This window comes from Lissotriton helveticus, chromosome 6 (assembly GCF_964261635.1).
Source record: "Lissotriton helveticus chromosome 6, aLisHel1.1, whole genome shotgun sequence".
In the NCBI taxonomy this organism is placed as follows: Eukaryota; Metazoa; Chordata; class Amphibia; order Caudata; family Salamandridae; genus Lissotriton; species Lissotriton helveticus.
In genome coordinates this window covers 2,120,526,336-2,120,547,374 of record NC_136067.1, presented here as the reverse complement: position 1 = coordinate 2,120,547,374, position 21,039 = coordinate 2,120,526,336, and the positions used below count along the sequence as shown (strand labels likewise).

Here is a 21,039-nt window from a genome sequence, read left to right as displayed (position 1 = left end):
CAAACCTGAATGTAGAGTCTGAGGTTTAACACAAAGAGGTACAAACCTGAATGTAGAGTCTGAGGTTTAACACTGAGGCACAAACCTGAATGTAGAGTCTGAGGTTTAACACAAAGAGGCACAAACCTGAATGTAGAGTCTGAGGTTTAACACAAAGAGGCACAAACCTGAATGTAGAGTCTGAGGTTTAACACAAAGAGACACAAACATGAATGTAGAGTCTGTAGGTTTAACACTGAGGCACAACCCTGAATGTAGAGTCTGAGGTTTAACACAAAGAGGCACAAACCTGAATGTAGAGTCTGAAGGTTTAACACAAAGAGACACAAACCTGAATGTAGAGTCTGAGGTTTAACACAAAGAGGCACAAACCTGAATGTAGAGTCTGTAGGTTTAACACAAAGAGGCACAAACCTGAATGTAGAGTCTGAGGTTTAACACAAAGAGGCACAAACCTGAATGTAGAGTCTGAAGGTTTAACACAAAGAGACACAAACCTGAATGTAGAGTCTGAGGTTTAACACAAAGAGGCACAAACCTGAATGTAGAGTCTGAGGTTTAACACAAAGAGGCACAAACCTGAATGTAGAGTCTGTAGGTTTAACACAAAGAGGCACACACCTGAATGTAGAGTCTGTAGGTTTAACACAAAGAGACACAAACCTGAGTGTAGAGTCTGTAGATTTAACACAAAGAGGCACAATCCTGAATGTAGAGTCTGAGGTTTAACACAGAGAGGCACAAACCTGAATGTAGAGTCTGAAGGTTTAACACAAAGAGACACAAACCTGAATGTAGAGTCTGAGGTTTAACACAAAGAGGCACAAACCTGAATGTAGAGTCTGTTGGTTTAACACAAAGAGGCACAAACCTGAATGTAGAGTCTGAGGTTTAACACAAAGAGACACAAACCTGAATGTAGAGTCTGAGGTTTAACACAAAGAGACACAAACCTGAATGTAGAGTCTGTAGGTTTAACACAAAGAGGCACAAACCAGAGTGTAGAGTCTGAGGTTTAACACAAAGAGACACAAACCTGAATGTAGAGTCTGAGGTTTAACACAAAGAGGCACAAACCTGAATGTAGAGTCTGTAGGTTTAACACAAAGAGGCACAAACCAGAGTGTAGAGTCTGAGGTTTAACACAAAGAGACACAAACCTGAATGTAGAGTCTGTAGGTTTAACACAAAGAGACACACACCTGAATGTAGGGTCTGTAGGTTTAACACAGAGAGGCGCTCATCGCAATAAAAAGCTCATAAACTCATATATCATGATCAAATATTTAAACCTCTTTAAAGCACATTACATCATGATGACATAACAAGGAACCAGCTCCCTTTCCAATCACATGCTGGCTGTATCTCTGTCTTTGACTCTGAACCACGCCCCACTGCCTCTTGCTAGGAATGGGTTATACAAATACTACATAGATGGAACTTTACATTTACCACACAGAGCCACATACTTAAATATACAACATTTATGGTTAACATACAGAGGCACATACCTGAGAGTAGAGCAATTTATCATCCCAGGCCGCATGATTTCCTGAGCTTTTGGTCCGAAGTGTACATGCCGCAGGTTGAGAGTCTTGTCTCCTTGGCAATGCATTAAGCCGAATGAAATCGCTTTCAAATTGACTATACTATAATCTGACTTTTTTATTTGAATGCTCTGAATATTGTTCATCGTTGTAGAAATCATATCTCCATCTTGAGCCTCATGCAAGCAGTGGAAAACATCCAGTAGCAGGCTTTCCTGTTTTAGGTCCTGAAGCCACGCTACCAGGTCACCTCTGGCGCTGAGAGATATTTTACAGCCCAGGATTTTCTCCACATGGTGCAATTGGTCCTTGTTGATCAGGCCAAATAAGAATCGCACTGTTAGCATTAAATGGCCTTTTGTCTGCTGGCTATATTCTTTCAATAAATGCTTTAAATCTCTCTGGGGGTTTGGTGATCCCTCATCTATGTCAAGGATGTAGAACAGGGCTGCAAAAAACTCCTGAAAGCTGAGGTGGATGAAGCTGTGGGCTGAGTAGACATCAATGTCTCGATGGAAGATGGTTTGATTGAGAAACAGCGACTGGATGTCCGACACTTCGAGGTCGAACTGCTGAAGGTCCTCCTCATAGAAGAGGATTCTCTGCTCAAAGACGCCATTGAGTGCCAGGGAGCAGAGCTTCTTCAGGCTCCTTTGCATGGTCTCTGAAGAAGCACCAGAGTGGTCACTCAACAAAGTTGACAAGAAGGACAAGTAGACCTCTGTTGTGGTCTTTGAAGAATTTGTAGTGTCCTGGCCTTTCTCTATCTCCTGCTTCATGACAGTGCACACGATCGAGCAGACGATGGGGAGGAAGCACATGGTATAAAGGGTGTCATTGTCTTTCACCACGGCAAGGGCTCTGGATGCCTGTTCATCATTGCCAAAGAAACTACTGAAGTACGACTTCCTGTCCTCTTCTGTAAATCCTATTATCTCAGCACAAAGATCAGCCTTGATGCACTGCCTGAGCCTTTCCAGAGCCGTCGGACGTGTGGTGACGATCAAGGTGCACCCCGGCAGGATATTTCTTCTCAACAGGTTACTCAGGGTGACTTCCACAGGATTCCTCTGATGCGGATCCCTGCAGAGCTGGTCCTCCTTCAAGTCGAGAGAGAACTTCAGCTCATCAAAGCCATCAAGGATGAGCAGTATCTTGCTGGGATCCGCCAGCAGCACCCTCCTTGGTACCGTCCTCTCCGGGCAGCCGGCTGCAATCACATCAAAGACACTGTTGTCGCTTCTGACTCTGTTGATTTCTCTGCAGTTGAGGTAGAACACGTAATCAAACAGTTCCCGATAGAGCTTTCCTAAAGTCCAGTCCAACATGATTTTTTGGGCTGTCATGGTCTTCCCGATGCCCGCTGGCCCCTGCAGCACTACGGTCCTGGGTCTGTGCCCATCCTTCATGGAGTCGAAGAGAGAATCTAAATGAAAGTAGAGCTTGGAATGGACCAGTCTGTCCATTATCTCAGTGTGCTTCCATCCATAGGACATGATCTCGTGCTGACGCTCCTTCTCATTAGGGTGCTGCTGGACAATCAGATGCTTTGTGTACTTTTTCTGTAGTGGGACCGTTTCACCCACCCGGGCATTCCTGTCTATCAGCCTGGATTGCTCAAAAATATGCTCCATGTTTATCCCCCTGAAATCTGAGAATCATATCATGGTAAATATCTCATGGACACAAATTCAAAATCATAAACATCACCAAAGCAACTTGCAGAATGATTAGTCTTTAGAAATTTACGAAGTGCAAACTGCTGCCCAAAGGAACTCCTGGCACTGGCAAAGGCAGAACAGACAGGAGATAACAGGCAGAAAACACCCAGGTCAAAGTTTAACATTCCTATTTATTTCATCATAGGTCGGAGTTTAACAATCCAGGTTTCAAGTGACTCCCTATACGGCCAGTTCCACAAGTGGTGCAGAGTAGGAAAAAGCGCATTCTGGGGCATATTGTCAAGGATCTGCGATGTTTATCGCAAAGCGCGCTTAGCGCTGTTTTTTTATCGCCGGCAATTGCTGGATTTCCTTGCCGTGAGTGCGCAGTATTATCAACGCGTATCGCAAAGGCGATAGGAAATTCAGCGATAGCGAGTAAAACCACCAAGAGCGTGAGTATTCAAGCTCTAAATTCACTGTGCAAATAAAAATCTTCCTAATAGGCAAGTGTGTACTTAACCGAACAATCCACCCCCCCATTGACAAGATGGTTAAGGCAAGTTTACTCCAGGTGTTAAATTCCAGCGATAAGCACAGTTAGCGCACATTTTCTTATTGCGTCGCGGGCATTGATAATAGGGGGAAGTTGTGTTTGCGACTGTTTCAATGGAGTTTTATTCAGGAACGCCTACTTTGCATGTCATTAGCGATATATATCGCTGACATGCTTAGAGATAAAAAAAAACAGCCACTATTGCTAAACAACTCGCGCTAAGGCCCGTTAGGTGCAGCTTGTTAATAGTGTGATGAAAATATCGCCGTATTGCAGGGCAGAAAAGTGCTGCTAACGCGGCAATAAAGGGCTTGATAATATGCCCCCCTAAGCCTTTGGTGCCCAATGAGACAGAGCTCCAGTGCTGGCAATCATGAGGAGGCTTCTGGGAACATCAGCAGGTCAGGATGTGATGGGCTCAGTAAACATGAACAGGAGCATCACTTGAGTTTCTGTGTTAGAAAGGTCCGGCCTGAATGTTGTTACAAAGCGCCTTGAAAATACACCCCTTGGCATCAAACGAAAATGAGTATTTTAGGTGTGTTCAAAAATAGATTTACCCCAGAAAGAAACAGAGCAGCATTTTCATTGCTCTACAGGCGGGATAAAAAACACTCTGGGCCTTCAAGCAGAGGGAAACACTAGAGCCAAAGGGAACAAGCATTTGCAATGCAACAGGTCTCGCATTTACGCGAGTTTGAGCTATTGGCATTGTGAATGAAATGGCTTTTATTTATGATTTGGGTTTTAAAACATAAATAAAAGGCATTGTCATTTACAATACTAATAGCTTAAACTCTTGCAAATGCGAGACCTATTGCATTGCAAATGCTTGTTTAAATGGTTAGTGGCCTAGCAGGGTAAAGGAACGTGTTTACTGTTGTGCTCCTTATGCATTTCATTCTCCAAAACACAGGAAATACTACTTTTTATTGCACTGTCCAAGAACGGTACAGTTTAATATTATACCTCGTACTCTTTTGAGGTCCTATATGCAAGTTTGAAGGAGAGCATCAAACACATTTGTTAGAAGGAGTATGAGCCAACACATAAATAAAGCCAGGAAACTGGCCACAATCTTGGCATTGTATCAGCATGTGCTTCCTGCACTACATGAATGCAGAGTCTGTCAAACATCTCTCTATACCTCGCTATTGAACCAGCATGCATTCACTCTGAGGACACACAGTCACTCTGAGGACACACGGTCACTCTGAGGACACACAGTCACTGTGAGGACACACAGTCACTCTGAGGACACACAGTCACTCTGAGGACACACAGTCACTCTGAGGACACACAGTCACTCTGAGGACACACAGTCACTCTGAGGACACACAGTCACTCTGAGGACACACAGTCACTCTGAGGACAAACAGTCACTCTGAGGACACACAGTCACTCTGAGGACACACAGTCACTCTGAGGACACACGGTCACAGGTCTTTATACCACGTGTTTGAACCAGCATGCATTCACTCTGAGGACACACAGTCACTCTGAGGACACACGGTCACTCTGAGGACACACAGTCACTCTGAGGACACACAGTCACAGGTCTTTATACCACGTGTTTGAACCAGCATGCATTCACTCTGAGGATACACAGTCACTCTGAGGACACACGGTCACTCTGAGGACACACGGTCACTCTGAGGACACACAGTCACTCTGAGGACACACGGTCACTCTGAGGACACACGGTCACTCTGAGGACACACAGTCACTCTGAGGACACACGGTCACTCTGAGGACACACGGTCACTCTGAAGACACACAGTCACTCTGAGGACACACGGTCACAGGTCTTTATACCACGTGTTTGAACCAGCATGCATTCACTCTGAGGACACACAGTCACTCTGAGGACACACGGTCACTCTGAGGACACACAGTCACTCTGAGGACACACAGTCACAGGTCTTTATACCACGTGTTTGAACCAGCATGCATTCACTCTGAGGATACACAGTCACTCTGAGGACACACGGTCACTCTGAGGACACACGGTCACTCTGAGGACACACAGTCACTCTGAGGACACACGGTCACTCTGAGGACACACGGTCACTCTGAGGACACACAGTCACTCTGAGGACACACGGTCACTCTGAGGACACACGGTCACTCTGAAGACACACAGTCACTCTGAGGACACACGGTCACTCTGAGGACACATGGTCACTCTGAGGACACACAGTCACTCTGAGGACACACGGTCACTCTGAGGACACACACGGTCACTCTGAGGACACACAGTCACTCTGATGACACACAGTCACTCTGAGGACACACGGTCACTCTGAGGACACACAGTCACTCTGAGGACACACAGTCACTCTGAGGACACACGGTCACTCTGAGGACACACAGTCACTCTGAGGACACACAGTCACAGGTCTTTATACCACGTGTTTGAACCAGCATGCATTCACTCTGAGGACACACAGTCACTCTGAGGACACACAGTCACTCTGAGGACACACAGTCACTCTGAGGACACACGGTCACAGGTCTTTATACCACATGTTTGAACCAGCATGCATTCACTCTGAGGACACACAGTCACTCTGAGGACACACAGTCACTCTGAGGACACACAGTCACTCTGAGGACACACAGTCACTCTGAGGACACACGGTCACTCTGAGGACACACAGTCACTCTGAGGACACACAGTCACTCTGAGGACACACGGTCACTCTGAGGACACACAGTCACTCTGAGGACACACGGTCACTCTGAGGACACACGGTCACTCTGAGGACACACAGTCACTCTGAGGACACACAGTCACTCTGAGGACACACAGTCACTCTGAGCACACACAGTCACTCTGAGGACACACGGTCACAGGTCTTTATACCACATGTTTGAACCAGCATGCATTCACTCTGAGGACACACAGTCACTCTGAGCACACACAGTCACTCTGAGGACACACGGTCACAGGTCTTTATACCACGTGGTTGAACCAGCATGCATTCACTCTGAGGACACACAGTCACTCTGAGGACACACAGTCACTCTGAGGACACACAGTCACTCTGAGGACACACAGTCACTCTGAAGACACACGGTCACTCTGAGGACACACAGTCACTCTGAGGACACACAGTCACTCTGAGGACACACGGTCACTCTGAGGACACACAGTCACTCTGAGGACACACGGTCACTCTGAGGACACACGGTCACTCTGAGGACACACAGTCACTCTGAGGACACACAGTCACAGGTCTTAATACCACGTGTTTGAACCAGCATGCATTCACTCTGAGGGCAACACAGGGTTATTATCCTCAAGCACAGGTCACAATAAACAAGAATCAAATCCAAACACCCCCACTGGAAAGGGTCCATCTGGAGGGAGGGGAGGAATGGGGAAGCATTTTTCATAAGTGGAGAGAAAGCAGTATTTGTCTTCTCAAGCATACCCCATAACTGAAAAAGGGAATTTTCCGATCTTTTGTGTTAATTGTGCATTCATCTGGCACCACTTTTAGGTGGCGCTCAAAAGCTGCTGCCCTGTTTCAGCCAAGGAAAGCATTAACTATTGGTGCAGTGTGTCCCAGAACAGACAAGTGGCCCTGACAGATGACGTCACGTCAGTAAGACATGGCATCTCCATCGCTGGGTGACCGTCTCACAGCCTGAGCTCTCTGGAAGCTGGACCAAGAGTTAACCTCACTTGAGCCAACTGGGCTTTAGAAGCAGGGGCAAAGGTCTCTTTAGAGGGGCAGCCAGTGACTGAGGGCACAATAGGTCTCAAACTGCAGCTAGCATCAAACAAAGGAAGAAATGTAATGCTAACTGTTGGCGACAAGCTCAAGAGACGGGGGTTCAATTCAATTGAGATGTGAATAATACCTGGAGGGGATGGAATACATAGTTACAGAGCGGCTCCTCTGGCACAGAAAGCAGACGAGTCAGTGCCCCCAGGGATGCTCATTGCCACTGCAATTTAACTAATACATGCACAACTAGAGCTGTCTAGGCTCACATGTCACCTACGAAGTCACTCAGCCCACACGTGGTCAAGCCAGCCTCAGGCACACCCCTTGTAGAGCAGTCTAGGCACACGTGTCACCTAAGAAGTCACTCAGACACACGTGGTCAAGCCAGCCTCAGGCACACCCCTTGTAGAGCAGTCTAGGCACACGTGTCACCTAAGAAGTCACTCAGGACACACGTGGTCAAGCCAGCCTCAGACACACCTCTTCTAGAGCAGTCTAGGCACACGTGTCACCTAAGACATCACTCAAGACACACGTGGTCAAGCCAGCCTCAGGCACACCCTTTGTAGAGTAGTCTAGGCACACGTGTCACCTAAGAAGTCACTCAGCGCACACGTGGTCAAGCGCCTTGTAGAGCAGTCTAGGCAAACGTGTCACCTAAGAAGTCACTCAGCACACACGTGGTCAAGCCAGCCTCAGGCACACCCCTTGTAGAGCAGTCTAGGCACACGTGTCACCTAAGAAGTCACTCAGCACACACGTGGTCAAGCCAGCCTCAGGCACACTCCTTGTAGAGCAGTCTAGGCACACGTGTCACCTAAGAAGTCACTCAGCACACACATGGTCAAGCCGGCCTCAGACACACCTCTTGTAGAGCAGTATAGGCACACGTGTTACCTAAGACATCACTCAAGACACACGTGGTCAAGCCAGCCTCAGGCACACCCCTAGTAGAGCAGTCTAGGCACACATGTCACCTAAGAAGTCACTCAGCACACATGTGGTCAAGCCAGCCTCAGACACACCCCTTGTAGAGCAGTCTAGGCACACGTGTCAGCTAAGAAGTCACTCAGCACACACATGGTCAAGCCAGCCTCAGACACACCTCTTGTAGAGCAGTATAGGCACACGTGTCACCTAAGACATCACTCAAGACACACGTGGTCAAGCCAGCCTCAGGCACACCCTTTGTAGAGTAGTCTAGGCACACATGTCACCTAAGAAGTCACTCAGCACACACGTGGTCAAGCCAGCCTCAGGCACACCCCTTTTAGAGCAGTCTAGGCACATGTGTCACCTAAGAAGTCACTCAGCACACACGTGGTCAAGCCAGCCTCAGGCACACCCCTCGTAGAGCAGTCTAGGCACACGTGTCATCTAAGAAGTCACTCAGCACACACGTGGTCAAGCCAGCCTCAGACACACCCCTTGTAGAGCAGTCTAGGCACACGTGTCATCTAAGAAGTTACTCAGCCCACACGTGGTCAAGCCAGCTCTCAGGCACACCCCTTGTAGAGCAGTCTAGGCACACGTGTCATCTAAGAAGTCACTCAGCACACACGTGGTCAAGCCAGCCTCAGGCACACCCCTTTTAGAGCAGTCTAGGCACATGTGTCACCTAAGAAGTCACTCAGCACACACGTGGTCAAGCCAGCCTCAGGCACACCCCTCGTAGAGCAGTCTAGGCACACGTGTCATCGAAGAAGTCACTCAGCACACACGTGGTCAAGCCAGCCTCAGGCACACCCCTCGTAGAGCAGTCTAGGCACACATGTCACCTAAGAAGTCACTCAGCACACACGTGGTCAAGCCAGCCTCAGACACACCCCTTGTAGAGCAGTCTAGGCACACGTGTCACCTACGAAGTCACTCAGCACACACGTGGTCAAGCCAGCCTCAGACACACCTCTTGTAGAGCAGTATAGGCACACGTGTCACCTAAGACATCACTCAAGACACACGTGGTCAAGCCAGCCTCAGGCACACCCTTTGTAGAGTAGTCTAGGCACACATGTCACCTAAGAAGTCACTCAGCACACACGTGGTCAAGCCAGCCCCAGGCACACCCCTTTTAGAGCAGTCTAGGCACATGTGTCACCTAAGAAGTCACTCAGCACACACGTGGTCAAGCCAGCCTCAGGCACACCCCTCGTAGAGCAGTCTAGGCACACGTGTCATCTAAGAAGTCACTCAGCACACACGTGGTCAAGCCAGCCTCAGACACACCCCTTGTAGAGCAGTCTAGGCACACGTGTCATCTAAGAAGTTACTCAGCCCACATGTGGTCAAGCCAGCTCTCAGGCACACCCCTTGTAGAGCAGTCTAGGCACACGTGTCATCTAAGAAGTCACTCAGCACACACGTGGTCAAGCCAGCCTCAGGCACACCCCTCGTAGAGCAGTCTAGGCACACATGTCACCTAAGAAGTCACTCAGCACACACGTGGTCAAGCCAGCCTCAGACACACCCCTTGTAGAGCAGTCTAGGCACACGTGTCACCTAAGAAGTCACTCAGCACACACGTGGTCAAGCCAGCCTCAGACACACCTCTTGTAGAGCAGTATAGGCACACGTGTCACCTAAGACATCACTCAAGACACACGTGGTCAAGCCAGCCTCAGACACACCTCTTCTAGAGCAGTCTAGGCACACGTGTCACCTAAGACATCACTCAACACACACGTGGTCAAGCCAGCCTCAGGCAAACCCCTTGTAGAGCAGTCTAGGCACACGTGTCATCTAAGAAGTCACTCAGCACACACGTGGTCAAGCCATCCTCAGGCACACCCCTCGTAGAGCAGTCTAGGCACACGTGTCACCTAAGAAGTCACTCAGACACACGTGGTCAAGCCAGCCGCAGGCACACCCCTTGTAGAGCAGTCTAGGCACACGTGTCACCTAAGAAGTCACTCAGCACACACGTGGTCAAGCCAGCCTCAGGTACACCCCTTGTAGAGCTGTCTAGGCACATGTATCACCTAAGAAGTCACTCACAACACACGTGGTCAAGCCAGGCACACCCCTTGTAGAGCAGTCTAGACGCACGTGTCACCTAAGAAGTCGCTCAGCACACACGTGGTCAAGCCAGCTCTCAGGCACACCCCTTGTAGAGCTGTCTAGGCACACGTGTCACCTAAGAAGTCGCTCAGCACACACGTGGTCAAGCCAGCCTCAGGCACACCCTTTGTAGAGCAGTCTAGGCACACGTATCACCTAAGAAGTCACTCAGCACACATGTGGTCAAGCCAGGCATACCCCTTGTAGAGCAATCTAGGCACATGTGTCACCTAAGAAGTCACTCAGCACACACGTGGTCAAGCCAGCCTCAGACACACCCCTTGTAGAGCAGTCTAGGCACACGTGTCACCTAAGAAGTAACTCAGCGCACACATGGTCAAGCCAGCCTCAGACACACCCCTTGTAGAGCAGTCTAGGCACATGTGTCACCTAAGAATTCACTCAGCACACACGGAGTCAAGCCAGCCTCAGGCACACCCCATGCTAGAGCAGTCTAGGCACACGTGTCACCTAAAACATCACTCAGCACACACTTGGTCAAGTCAGCCTCAAATACACCCCTTGTAGAGCAGTTTAGGCACACGTATCACGTAAGGCATCACTCAGCACACAGGTGGTCAAGCTAGCCTCAAGCACACCCCTTGTAGAGCAGTCTAGGCACACGGGTCACCTAAGAAGTCACTGAGCACCCATATGGTCAAGCCAGCCTCAGGCACACCCCTTGTAGAGCAGTCTAGGCACACGTGTCACCTAAGAAGTCACTCAGCACACACGTGGTCAAGCCAGCCTCAGGCACACCCCTTGTAGAGCAGTCTAGGCACACGTTTCACCTAAGATGTCACTCAGCACACACGTGGTCAAGCCAGCCTCAGACACACCCCTTGTAGAGCAGTCTAGGCACACGTGTCACCTAAGAAGTCACTCAGCACACACGTGGTCAAGCCAGCCTCAGGCACACCCCTTTTAGAGCAGTCTAGGGACACGTGTCAGCTAAGAAGTCACTCAGCACACACGTGGTCAAGCGCCTTGTAGAGCAGTCTAGGCATACGTGTCACCTAAGAAGTCACTCAGCACACACGTGGTCAAGCCAGCCTCAGGCACACCCCTTTTAGAGCAGTCTAGGCACACGTATCACCTAAGAAGTCACTCAGCACACACGTGGTCAAGCCAGCCTCAGACACACCCCTTGTAGAGCAGTCTAGGCACACGTGTCACCTAAGAAGTCACTCAGCACACATGTGGTCAAGCCAGCCTCAGGCACTCCCCTTGTAGAGCAGTCTAGGCACACGTGTCACCTAAGAAGTCACTCAGCACACACGTGGGCAAGCCAGCCTCAGACACACCTCTTGTAGAGCAGTCTAGGCACACGTGTCATCTAAGAAGTCACTCAGCACACACGTGGTCAAGCCAGCCTCAGGCACACCCCTTGTAGAGCAGTCTAGGCACACGTTTCACCTAAGAAGTCACTCAGCACACACGTGGTCAAGCCAGCCTCAGGCACACCCCTTGTAGAGCAGTCTAGGCCCACGTTTCACCTAAGAAGTCACTCAGCACACACGTGGTCAAGCCAGCCTCAGACACACCTCTTGTAGAGCAGTCTAGGCACACGTGTCATCTAAGAAGTCACTCACAACACACGTGGTCAAGCCAGGCACACCCCTTGTAGAGCAGTCTAGACGCACGTGTCACCTAAAAAGTCGCTCAGCTCACACGTGGTCAAGCCAGCTCTCAGGCACACCCCTTGTAGAGCTGTCTAGGCACACGTGTCACCTAAGAAGTCGCTCAGCACACACGTGGTCAAGCCAGCCTCAGACACACCCCTTGTAGAGCAGTCTAGGCACACGTGTCACCTAAGAAGTCACTCAGCACACATGTGGTCAAGCCAGCCTCAGGCACTCCCCTTGTAGAGCAGTCTAGGCACACGTGTCACCTAAGAAGTCACTCAGCACACACGTGGGCAAGCCAGCCTCAGACACACCTCTTGTAGAGCAGTCTAGGCACACGTGTCATCTAAGAAGTCACTCAGCACACACGTGGTCAAGCCAGCCTCAGGCACACCCCTTGTAGAGCAGTCTAGGCACACGTTTCACCTAAGAAGTCACTCAGCACACACGTGGTCAAGCCAGCCTCAGGCACACCCCTTGTAGAGCAGTCTAGGCCCACGTTTCACCTAAGAAGTCACTCAGCACACACGTGGTCAAGCCAGGCACACCCCTTGTAGAGCAGTCTAGACGCACGTGTCACCTAAGAAGTCGCTCAGCACACACGTGGTCAAGCCAGCCCCAGGCACACCCCTTTTAGAGCAGTCTAGGCACATGTGTCACCTAAGAAGTCACTCAGCACACACGTGGTCAAGCCAGCCTCAGGCACACCCCTCGTAGAGCAGTCTAGGCACACGTGTCATCTAAGAAGTCACTCAGCACACACGTGGTCAAGCCAGCCTCAGACACACCCCTTGTAGAGCAGTCTAGGCACACGTGTCATCTAAGAAGTTACTCAGCCCACATGTGGTCAAGCCAGCTCTCAGGCACACCCCTTGTAGAGCAGTCTAGGCACACGTGTCATCTAAGAAGTCACTCAGCACACACGTGGTCAAGCAAGCCTCAGGCACACCCCTCGTAGAGCAGTCTAGGCACACATGTCACCTAAGAAGTCACTCAGCACACACGTGGTCAAGCCAGCCTCAGACACACCCCTTGTAGAGCAGTCTAGGCACACGTGTCACCTAAGAAGTCACTCAGCACACACGTGGTCAAGCCAGCCTCAGACACACCTCTTGTAGAGCAGTATAGGCACACGTGTCACCTAAGACATCACTCAAGACACACGTGGTCAAGCCAGCCTCAGGCACACCCTTTGTAGAGTAGTCTAGGCACACATGTCACCTAAGAAGTCACTCAGCACACACGTGGTCAAGCCAGCCTCAGGCACACCCCTTGTAGAGCAGTCTAGGCACACGTGTCACCTAAGAAGTCACTCAGGACACACGTGGTCAAGCCAGCCTCAGACACACCTCTTCTAGAGCAGTCTAGGCACACGTGTTTCTCTTAAGACATCACTCAACACACACGTGGTCAAGCCAGCCTCAGGCAAACCCCTTGTAGAGCAGTCTAGGCACACGTGTCATCTAAGAAGTCACTCAGCACACACGTGGTCAAGCCATCCTCAGGCACACCCCTCGTAGAGCAGTCTAGGCACACGTGTCACCTAAGAAGTCACTCAGACACACGTGGTCAAGCCAGCCGCAGGCACACCCCTTGTAGAGCAGTCTAGGCACACGTGTCACCTAAGAAGTCACTCAGCACACACGTGGTCAAGCCAGCCTCAGGTACACCCCTTGTAGAGCTGTCTAGGCACACGTTTCACCTAAGATGTCACTCAGCACACACGTGGTCAAGCCAGGCACACCCCTTGTAGAGCAGTCTAGACGCACGTGTCACCTAAGAAGTCGCTTAGCACACACGTGGTCAAGCCAGCTCTCAGGCACACCCCTTGTAGAGCTGTCTAGGCACACGTGTCACCTAAGAAGTCGCTCAGCACACACGTGGTCAAGCCAGCCTCAGGCACACCCTTTGTAGAGCAGTCTAGGCACACGTATCAGCTAAGAAGTCACTCAGCACACATGTGGTCAAGCCAGGCATACCCCTTGTAGAGCAATCTAGGCACATGTGTCACCTAAGAAGTCACTCAGCACACACGTGGTCAAGCCAGCCTCAGACACACCCCTTGTAGAGCAGTCTAGGCACACGTGTCACCTAAGAAGTAACTCAGCGCACACATGGTCAAGCCAGCCTCAGACACACCCCTTGTAGAGCAGTCTAGGCACACGTGTCACCTAAGAATTCACTCAGCACACACGGAGTCAAGCCAGCCTCAGGCACACCCCAGGCTAGAGCAGTCTAGGCACACGTGTCACCTAAAACATCACTCAGCACACACTTGGTCAAGTCAGCCTCAAATACACCCCTTGTAGAGCAGTTTAGGCACACGTATCACGTAAGGCATCACTCAGCACACAGGTGGTCAAGCTAGCCTCAAGCACACCCCTTGTAGATCAGTCTAGGCACACGTGTCACCTAAGAAGTCACTGAGCACACATATGGTCAAGCCAGCCTCAGGCACACCCCTTGTAGAGCAGTCTAGGCACACGTGTCACCTAAGAAGTCACTCAGCACACACGTGGTCAAGCCAGCCTCAGGCACACCCCTTGTAGAGCAGTCTAGGCACACGTTTCACCTAAGATGTCACTCAGCACACACGTGGTCAAGCCAGCCTCAGACACACCCCTTGTAGAGCAGTCTAGGCACACGTGTCACCTAAGAAGTCACTCAGCACACCCGTGGTCAAGCCAGCCTCAGGCACACCCTTTGTAGAGCAGTCTAGGCCCACGTTTCACCTAAGAAGTCACTCAGCACACACGTGGTCAAGCCAGCCTCAGACACACCTCTTGTAGAGCAGTCTAGGCACACGTGTCATCTAAGAAGTCACTCACAACACACGTGGTCAAGCCAGGCACACCCCTTGTAGAGCAGTCTAGACGCACGTGTCACCTAAGAAGTCGCTCAGCTCACACGTGGTCAAGCCAGCTCTCAGGCACACCCCTTGTAGAGCTGTCTAGGCACACGTGTCACCTAAGAAGTCGCACAGCACACACGTGGTCAAGCCAGCCTCAGACACACCCCTTGTAGAGCAGTCTAGGCACACGTGTCACCTAAGAAGTCACTCAGCACACATGTGGTCAAGCCAGCCTCAGGCACTCCCCTTGTAGAGCAGTCTAGGCACACGTGTCACCTAAGAAGTCACTCAGCACACACGTGGGCAAGCCAGCCTCAGACACACCTCTTGTAGAGCAGTCTAGGCACACGTGTCATTTAAGAAGTCACTCAGCACACACGTGGTCAAGCCAGCCTCAGGCACACCCCTTGTAGAGCAGTCTAGGCACACGTTTCACCTAAGAAGTCACTCAGCACACACGTGGTCAAGCCAGCCTCAGGCACACCCCTTGTAGAGCAGTCTAGGCCCACGTTTCACCTAAGAAGTCACTCAGCACACACGTGGTCAAGCCAGGCACACCCCTTGTAGAGCAGTCTAGACGCACGTGTCACCTAAGAAGTCGCTCAGCACACACGTGGTCAAGCCAGCCCCAGGCACACCCCTTTTAGAGCAGTCTAGGCACATGTGTCCCCTAAGAAGTCACTCAGCACACACGTGGTCAAGCCAGCCTCAGGCACACCCCTCGTAGAGCAGTCTAGGCACACGTGTCATCTAAGAAGTCACTCAGCACACACGTGGTCAAGCCAGCCTCAGACACACCCCTTGTAGAGCAGTCTAGGCACACGTGTCATCTAAGAAGTTACTCAGCCCACATGTGGTCAAGCCAGCTCTCAGGCACACCCCTTGTAGAGCAGTCTAGGCACACGTGTCATCTAAGAAGTCACTCAGCACACACGTGGTCAAGCAAGCCTCAGGCACACCCCTCGTAGAGCAGTCTAGGCACACATGTCACCTAAGAAGTCACTCAGCACACACGTGGTCAAGCCAGCTTCAGACACACCCCTTGTAGAGCAGTCTAGGCACACGTGTCACCTAAGAAGTCACTCAGCACACACGTGTTCAAGCCAGCCTCAGACACACCTCTTGTAGAGCAGTATAGGCACACGTGTCACCTAAGACATCACTCAAGACACACGTGGTCAAGCCAGCCTCAGGCACACCCTTTGTAGAGTAGTCTAGGCACACATGTCACCTAAGAAGTCACTCAGCACACACGTGGTCAAGCCAGCCTCAGTCACACCCCTTGTAGAGCAGTCTAGGCACACGTGTCACCTAAGAAGTCACTCAGGACACACGTGGTCAAGCCAGCCTCAGACACACCTCTTCTAGAGCAGTCTAGGCACACGTGTTTCTCCTAAGACATCACTCAACACACACGTGGTCAAGCCAGCCTCAGGCAAACCCCTTGTAGAGCAGTCTAGGCACACGTGTCATCTAAGAAGTCACTCAGCACACACGTGGTCAAGCCATCCTCAGGCACACCCCTCGTAGAGCAGTCTAGGCACACGTGTCACCTAGGAAGTCACTCAGACACACGTGGTCAAGCCAGCCGCAGGCACACCCCTTGTAGAGCAGTCTAGGCACACGTGTCACCTAAGAAGTCACTCAGCACACACGTGGTCAAGCCAGCCTCAGGTACACCCCTTGTAGAGCTGTCTAGGCACACGTTTCACCTAAGATGTCACTCAGCACACACGTGGTCAAGCCAGGCACACCCCTTGTAGAGCAGTCTAGACGCACGTGTCACCTAAGAAGTCGCTCAGCACACACGTGGTCAAGCCAGCTCTCAGGCACACCCCTTGTAGAGCTGTCTAGGCACACGTGTCACCTAAGAAGTCGCTCAGCACACACGTGGTCAAGCCAGCCTCAGGCACATCCTTTGTAGAGCAGTCTAGGCACACGTATCACCTAAGAAGTCACTCAGCACACATGTGGTCAAGCCAGGCATACCCCTTGTAGAGCAATCTAGGCACATGTGTCACCTAAGAAGTCACTCAGCACACACGTGGTCAAGCCAGCCTCAGACACACCCCTTGTAGAGCAGTCTAGGCACACGTGTCACCTAAGAAGTAACTCAGCGCACACATGGTCAAGCCAGCCTCAGACACACCCCTTGTAGAGCAGTCTAGGCACACGTGTCACCTAAGAATTCACTCAGCACACACGGAGTCAAGCCAGCCTCAGGCACACCCCAGGCTAGAGCAGTCTAGGCACACGTGTCACCTAAAACATCACTCAGCACACACTTGGTCAAGTCAGCCTCAAATACACCCCTTGTAGAGCAGTTTAGGCACACGTATCACGTAAGGCATCACTCAGCACACAGGTGGTCAAGCTAGCCTCAAGCACACCCCTTGTAGATCAGTCTAGGCACACGTGTCACCTAAGAAGTCACTGAGCACACATATGGTCAAGCCAGCCTCAGGCACACCCCTTGTAGAGCAGTCTAGGCACACGTGTCACCTAAGAAGTCACTCAGCACACACGTGGTCAAGCCAGCCTCAGGCACACCCCTTGTAGAGCAGTCTAGGCACACGTTTCACCTAAGATGTTACTCAGCACACACGTGGTCACGCCAGCCTCAGACACACCCCTTGTAGAGCAGTCTAGGCACACGTGTCACCTAAGAAGTCACTCAGCACACACGTGGTCAAGCCAGCCTCAGGCACACCCTTTGTAGAGCAGTCTAGGCACACGTGTCAGCTAAGAAGTCACTCAGCACACACGTGGTCAAGCGCCTTGTAGAGCAGTCTAGGCATACGTGTCACCTAAGAAGTCACTCAGCACACACGTGGTCAAGCCAGCCTCAGGCACACCCCTTTTAGAGCAGTCTAGGCACACGTATCACCTAAGAAGTCACTCAGCACACACGTGGTCAAGCCAGTCTCAGACACACCCCTTGTAGAGCAGTCTAGGCACACGTGTCACCTAAGAAGTCACTCAGCACACACGTGGGCAAGCCAGCCTCAGACACACCTCTTGTAGAGCAGTCTAGGCACACGTGTCATCTAAGAAGTCACTCAGCACACACGTGGTCAAGCCAGCCTCAGGCACACCCCTTGTAGAGCAGTCTAGGCACACGTTTCACCTAAGAAGTCACTCAGCACACACGTGGTCAAGCCAGCCTCAGGCACACCCCTTGTAGAGCAGTCTAGGCCCACGTTTCACCTAAGAAGTCACTCAGCACACACGTGGTCAAGCCAGCCTCAGACACACCTCTTGTAGAGCAGTCTAGGCACACGTGTCATCTAAGAAGTCACTCACAACACACGTGGTCAAGCCAGGCACACCCCTTGTAGAGCAGTCTAGACGCACGTGTCACCTAAGAAGTCGCTCAGCTCACACGTGGTCAAGCCAGCTCTCAGGCACACCCCTTGTAGAGCTGTCTAGGCACACGTGTCACCTAAGAAGTCGCACAGCACACACGTGGTCAAGCCAGCCTCAGACACACCCCTTGTAGAGCAGTCTAGGCACACGTGTCACCTAAGAAGTCACTCAGCACACATGTGGTCAAGCCAGCCTCAGGCACTCCCCTTGTAGAGCAGTCTAGGCACACGTGTCACCTAAGAAGTCACTCAGCACACACGTGGGCAAGCCAGCCTCAGACACACCTCTTGTAGAGCAGTCTAGGCACACGTGTCATTTAAGAAGTCACTCAGCACACACGTGGTCAAGCCAGCCTCAGGCACACCCCTTGTAGAGCAGTCTAGGCACACGTTTCACCTAAGAAGTCACTCAGCACACACGTGGTCAAGCCAGCCTCAGGCACACCCCTTGTAGAGCAGTCTAGGCCCACGTTTCACCTAAGAAGTCACTCAGCACACACGTGGTCAAGCCAGGCACACCCCTTGTAGAGCAGTCCAGACGCACGTGTCACCTAAGAAGTCGCTCAGCACACACGTGGTCAAGCCAGCCCCAGGCACACCCCTTTTAGAGCAGTCTAGGCACATGTGTCACCTAAGAAGTCACTCAGCACACACGTGGTCAAGCCAGCCTCAGGCACACCCCTCGTAGAGCAGTCTAGGCACACGTGTCATCTAAGAAGTCACTCAGCACACACGTGGTCAAGCCAGCCTCAGACACACCCCTTGTAGAGCAGTCTAGGCACACGTGTCATCTAAGAAGTTACTCAGCCCACATGTGGTCAAGCCAGCTCTCAGGCACACCCCTTGTAGAGCAGTCTAGGCACACGTGTCATCTAAGAAGTCACTCAGCACACACGTGGTCAAGCAATCCTCAGGCACACCCCTCGTAGAGCAGTCTAGGCACACATGTCACCTAAGAAGTCACTCAGCACACACGTGGTCAAGCCAGCCTCAGACACACCCCTTGTAGAGCAGTCTAGGCACACGTGTCACCTAAGAAGTCACTCAGCACACACGTGGTCAAGCCAGCCTCAGACACACCTCTTGTAGAGCAGTATAGGCACACGTGTCACCTAAGACATCACTCAAGACACACGTGGTCAAGCCAGCCTCAGGCACACCCTTTGTAGAGTAGTCTAGGCACACATGTCACCTAAGAAGTCACTCAGCACACACGTGGTCAAGCCAGCCTCAGTCACACCCCTTGTAGAGCAGTCTAGGCACACGTGTCACCTAAGAAGTCACTCAGGACACACGTGGTCAAGCCAGCCTCAGACACACCTCTTCTAGAGCAGTCTAGGCACACGTGTTTCTCCTAAGACATCACTCAACACACACGTGGTCAAGCCAGCCTCAGGCAAACCCCTTGTAGAGCAGTCTAGGCACACGTGTCATCTAAGAAGTCACTCAGCACACACGTGGTCAAGCCATCCTCAGGCACACCCCTCGTAGAGCAGTCTAGGCACACGTGTCACCTAAGAAGTCACTCAGACACACGTGGTCAAGCCAGCCGCAGGCACACCCCTTGTAGAGCAGTCTAGGCACACGTGTCACCTAAGAAGTCACTCAGCACACACGTGGTCAAGCCAGCCTCAGGTACACCCCTTGTAGAGCTGTCTAGGCACACGTTTCACCTAAGATGTCACTCAGCACACACGTGGTCAAGCCAGGCACACCCCTTGTAGAGCAGTCTAGACGCACGTGTCACCTAAGAAGTCGCTCAGCACACACGTGGTCAAGCCAGCTCTCAGGCACAGCCCTTGTAGAGCTGTCTAGGCACACGTGTCACCTAAGAAGTCGCTCAGCACACACGTGGTCAAGCCAGCCTCAGGCACATCCTTTGTAGAGCAGTCTAGGCACACGTATCACCTAAGAAGTCACTCAGCACACATGTGGTCAAGCCAGGCATACCCCTTGTAGAGCAATCTAGGCACATGTGTCACCTAAGAAGTCACTCAGCACACATGTGGTCAAGCCAGCCTCAGACACACCCCTTGTAGAGCAGTCTAGGCACACGTGTCACCTAAGAAGTAACTCAGCGCACACATGGTCAAGCCAGCCTCAGACACACCCCTTGTAGAGCAGTCTAGGCACACGTGTCACCTAAGAATTCACTCAGCACACACGGAGTCAAGCCAGCCTCAGGCACACCCCAGGCTAGAGCAGTCTAGGCACACGTGTCACCTAAAACATCACTCAGCACACACTTGGTCAAGTCAGCCTCAAATACACCCCTTGTAGAGCAGTTTAGGCACACGTATCACGTAAGGCATCACTCAGCACACAGGTGGTCAAGCTAGCCTCAAGCACACCCCTTGTAGATCAGTCTAGGCACACGTGTCACCTAAGAAGTCACTGAGCACACATATGGTCAAGCCAGCCTCAGGCACACCCCTTGTAGAGCAGTCTAGGCACACGTGTCACCTAAGAAGTCACTCAGCACACACGTGGTCAAGCCAGCCTCAGGCACACCCCTTGTAGAGCAGTCTAGGCACACGTTTCACCTAAGATGTCACTCAGCACACACGTGGTCAAGCCAGCCTCAGACACACCCCTTGTAGAGCAGTCTAGGCACACGTGTCACCTAAGAAGTCACTCAGC

The 21,039-nt window shown here is 51.3% G+C and overlaps 1 protein-coding gene across 1 annotated transcript in view; it reads right to left on the bottom strand.

The window, feature by feature from the left end:
• The window catches only part of LOC144763080 (uncharacterized), a 397,233-nt gene that overhangs the window by 225,349 nt on the left and 150,845 nt on the right, over window positions 1-21,039 (bottom strand). Inside the window, exon 4 of the mRNA XM_078648381.1 lies at window positions 1,512-3,198. Within this exon, the coding sequence (XP_078504507.1) occupies window positions 1,512-3,198 (1,687 nt within the window). The remainder of the gene's footprint in view (window positions 1-1,511; window positions 3,199-21,039) is intronic.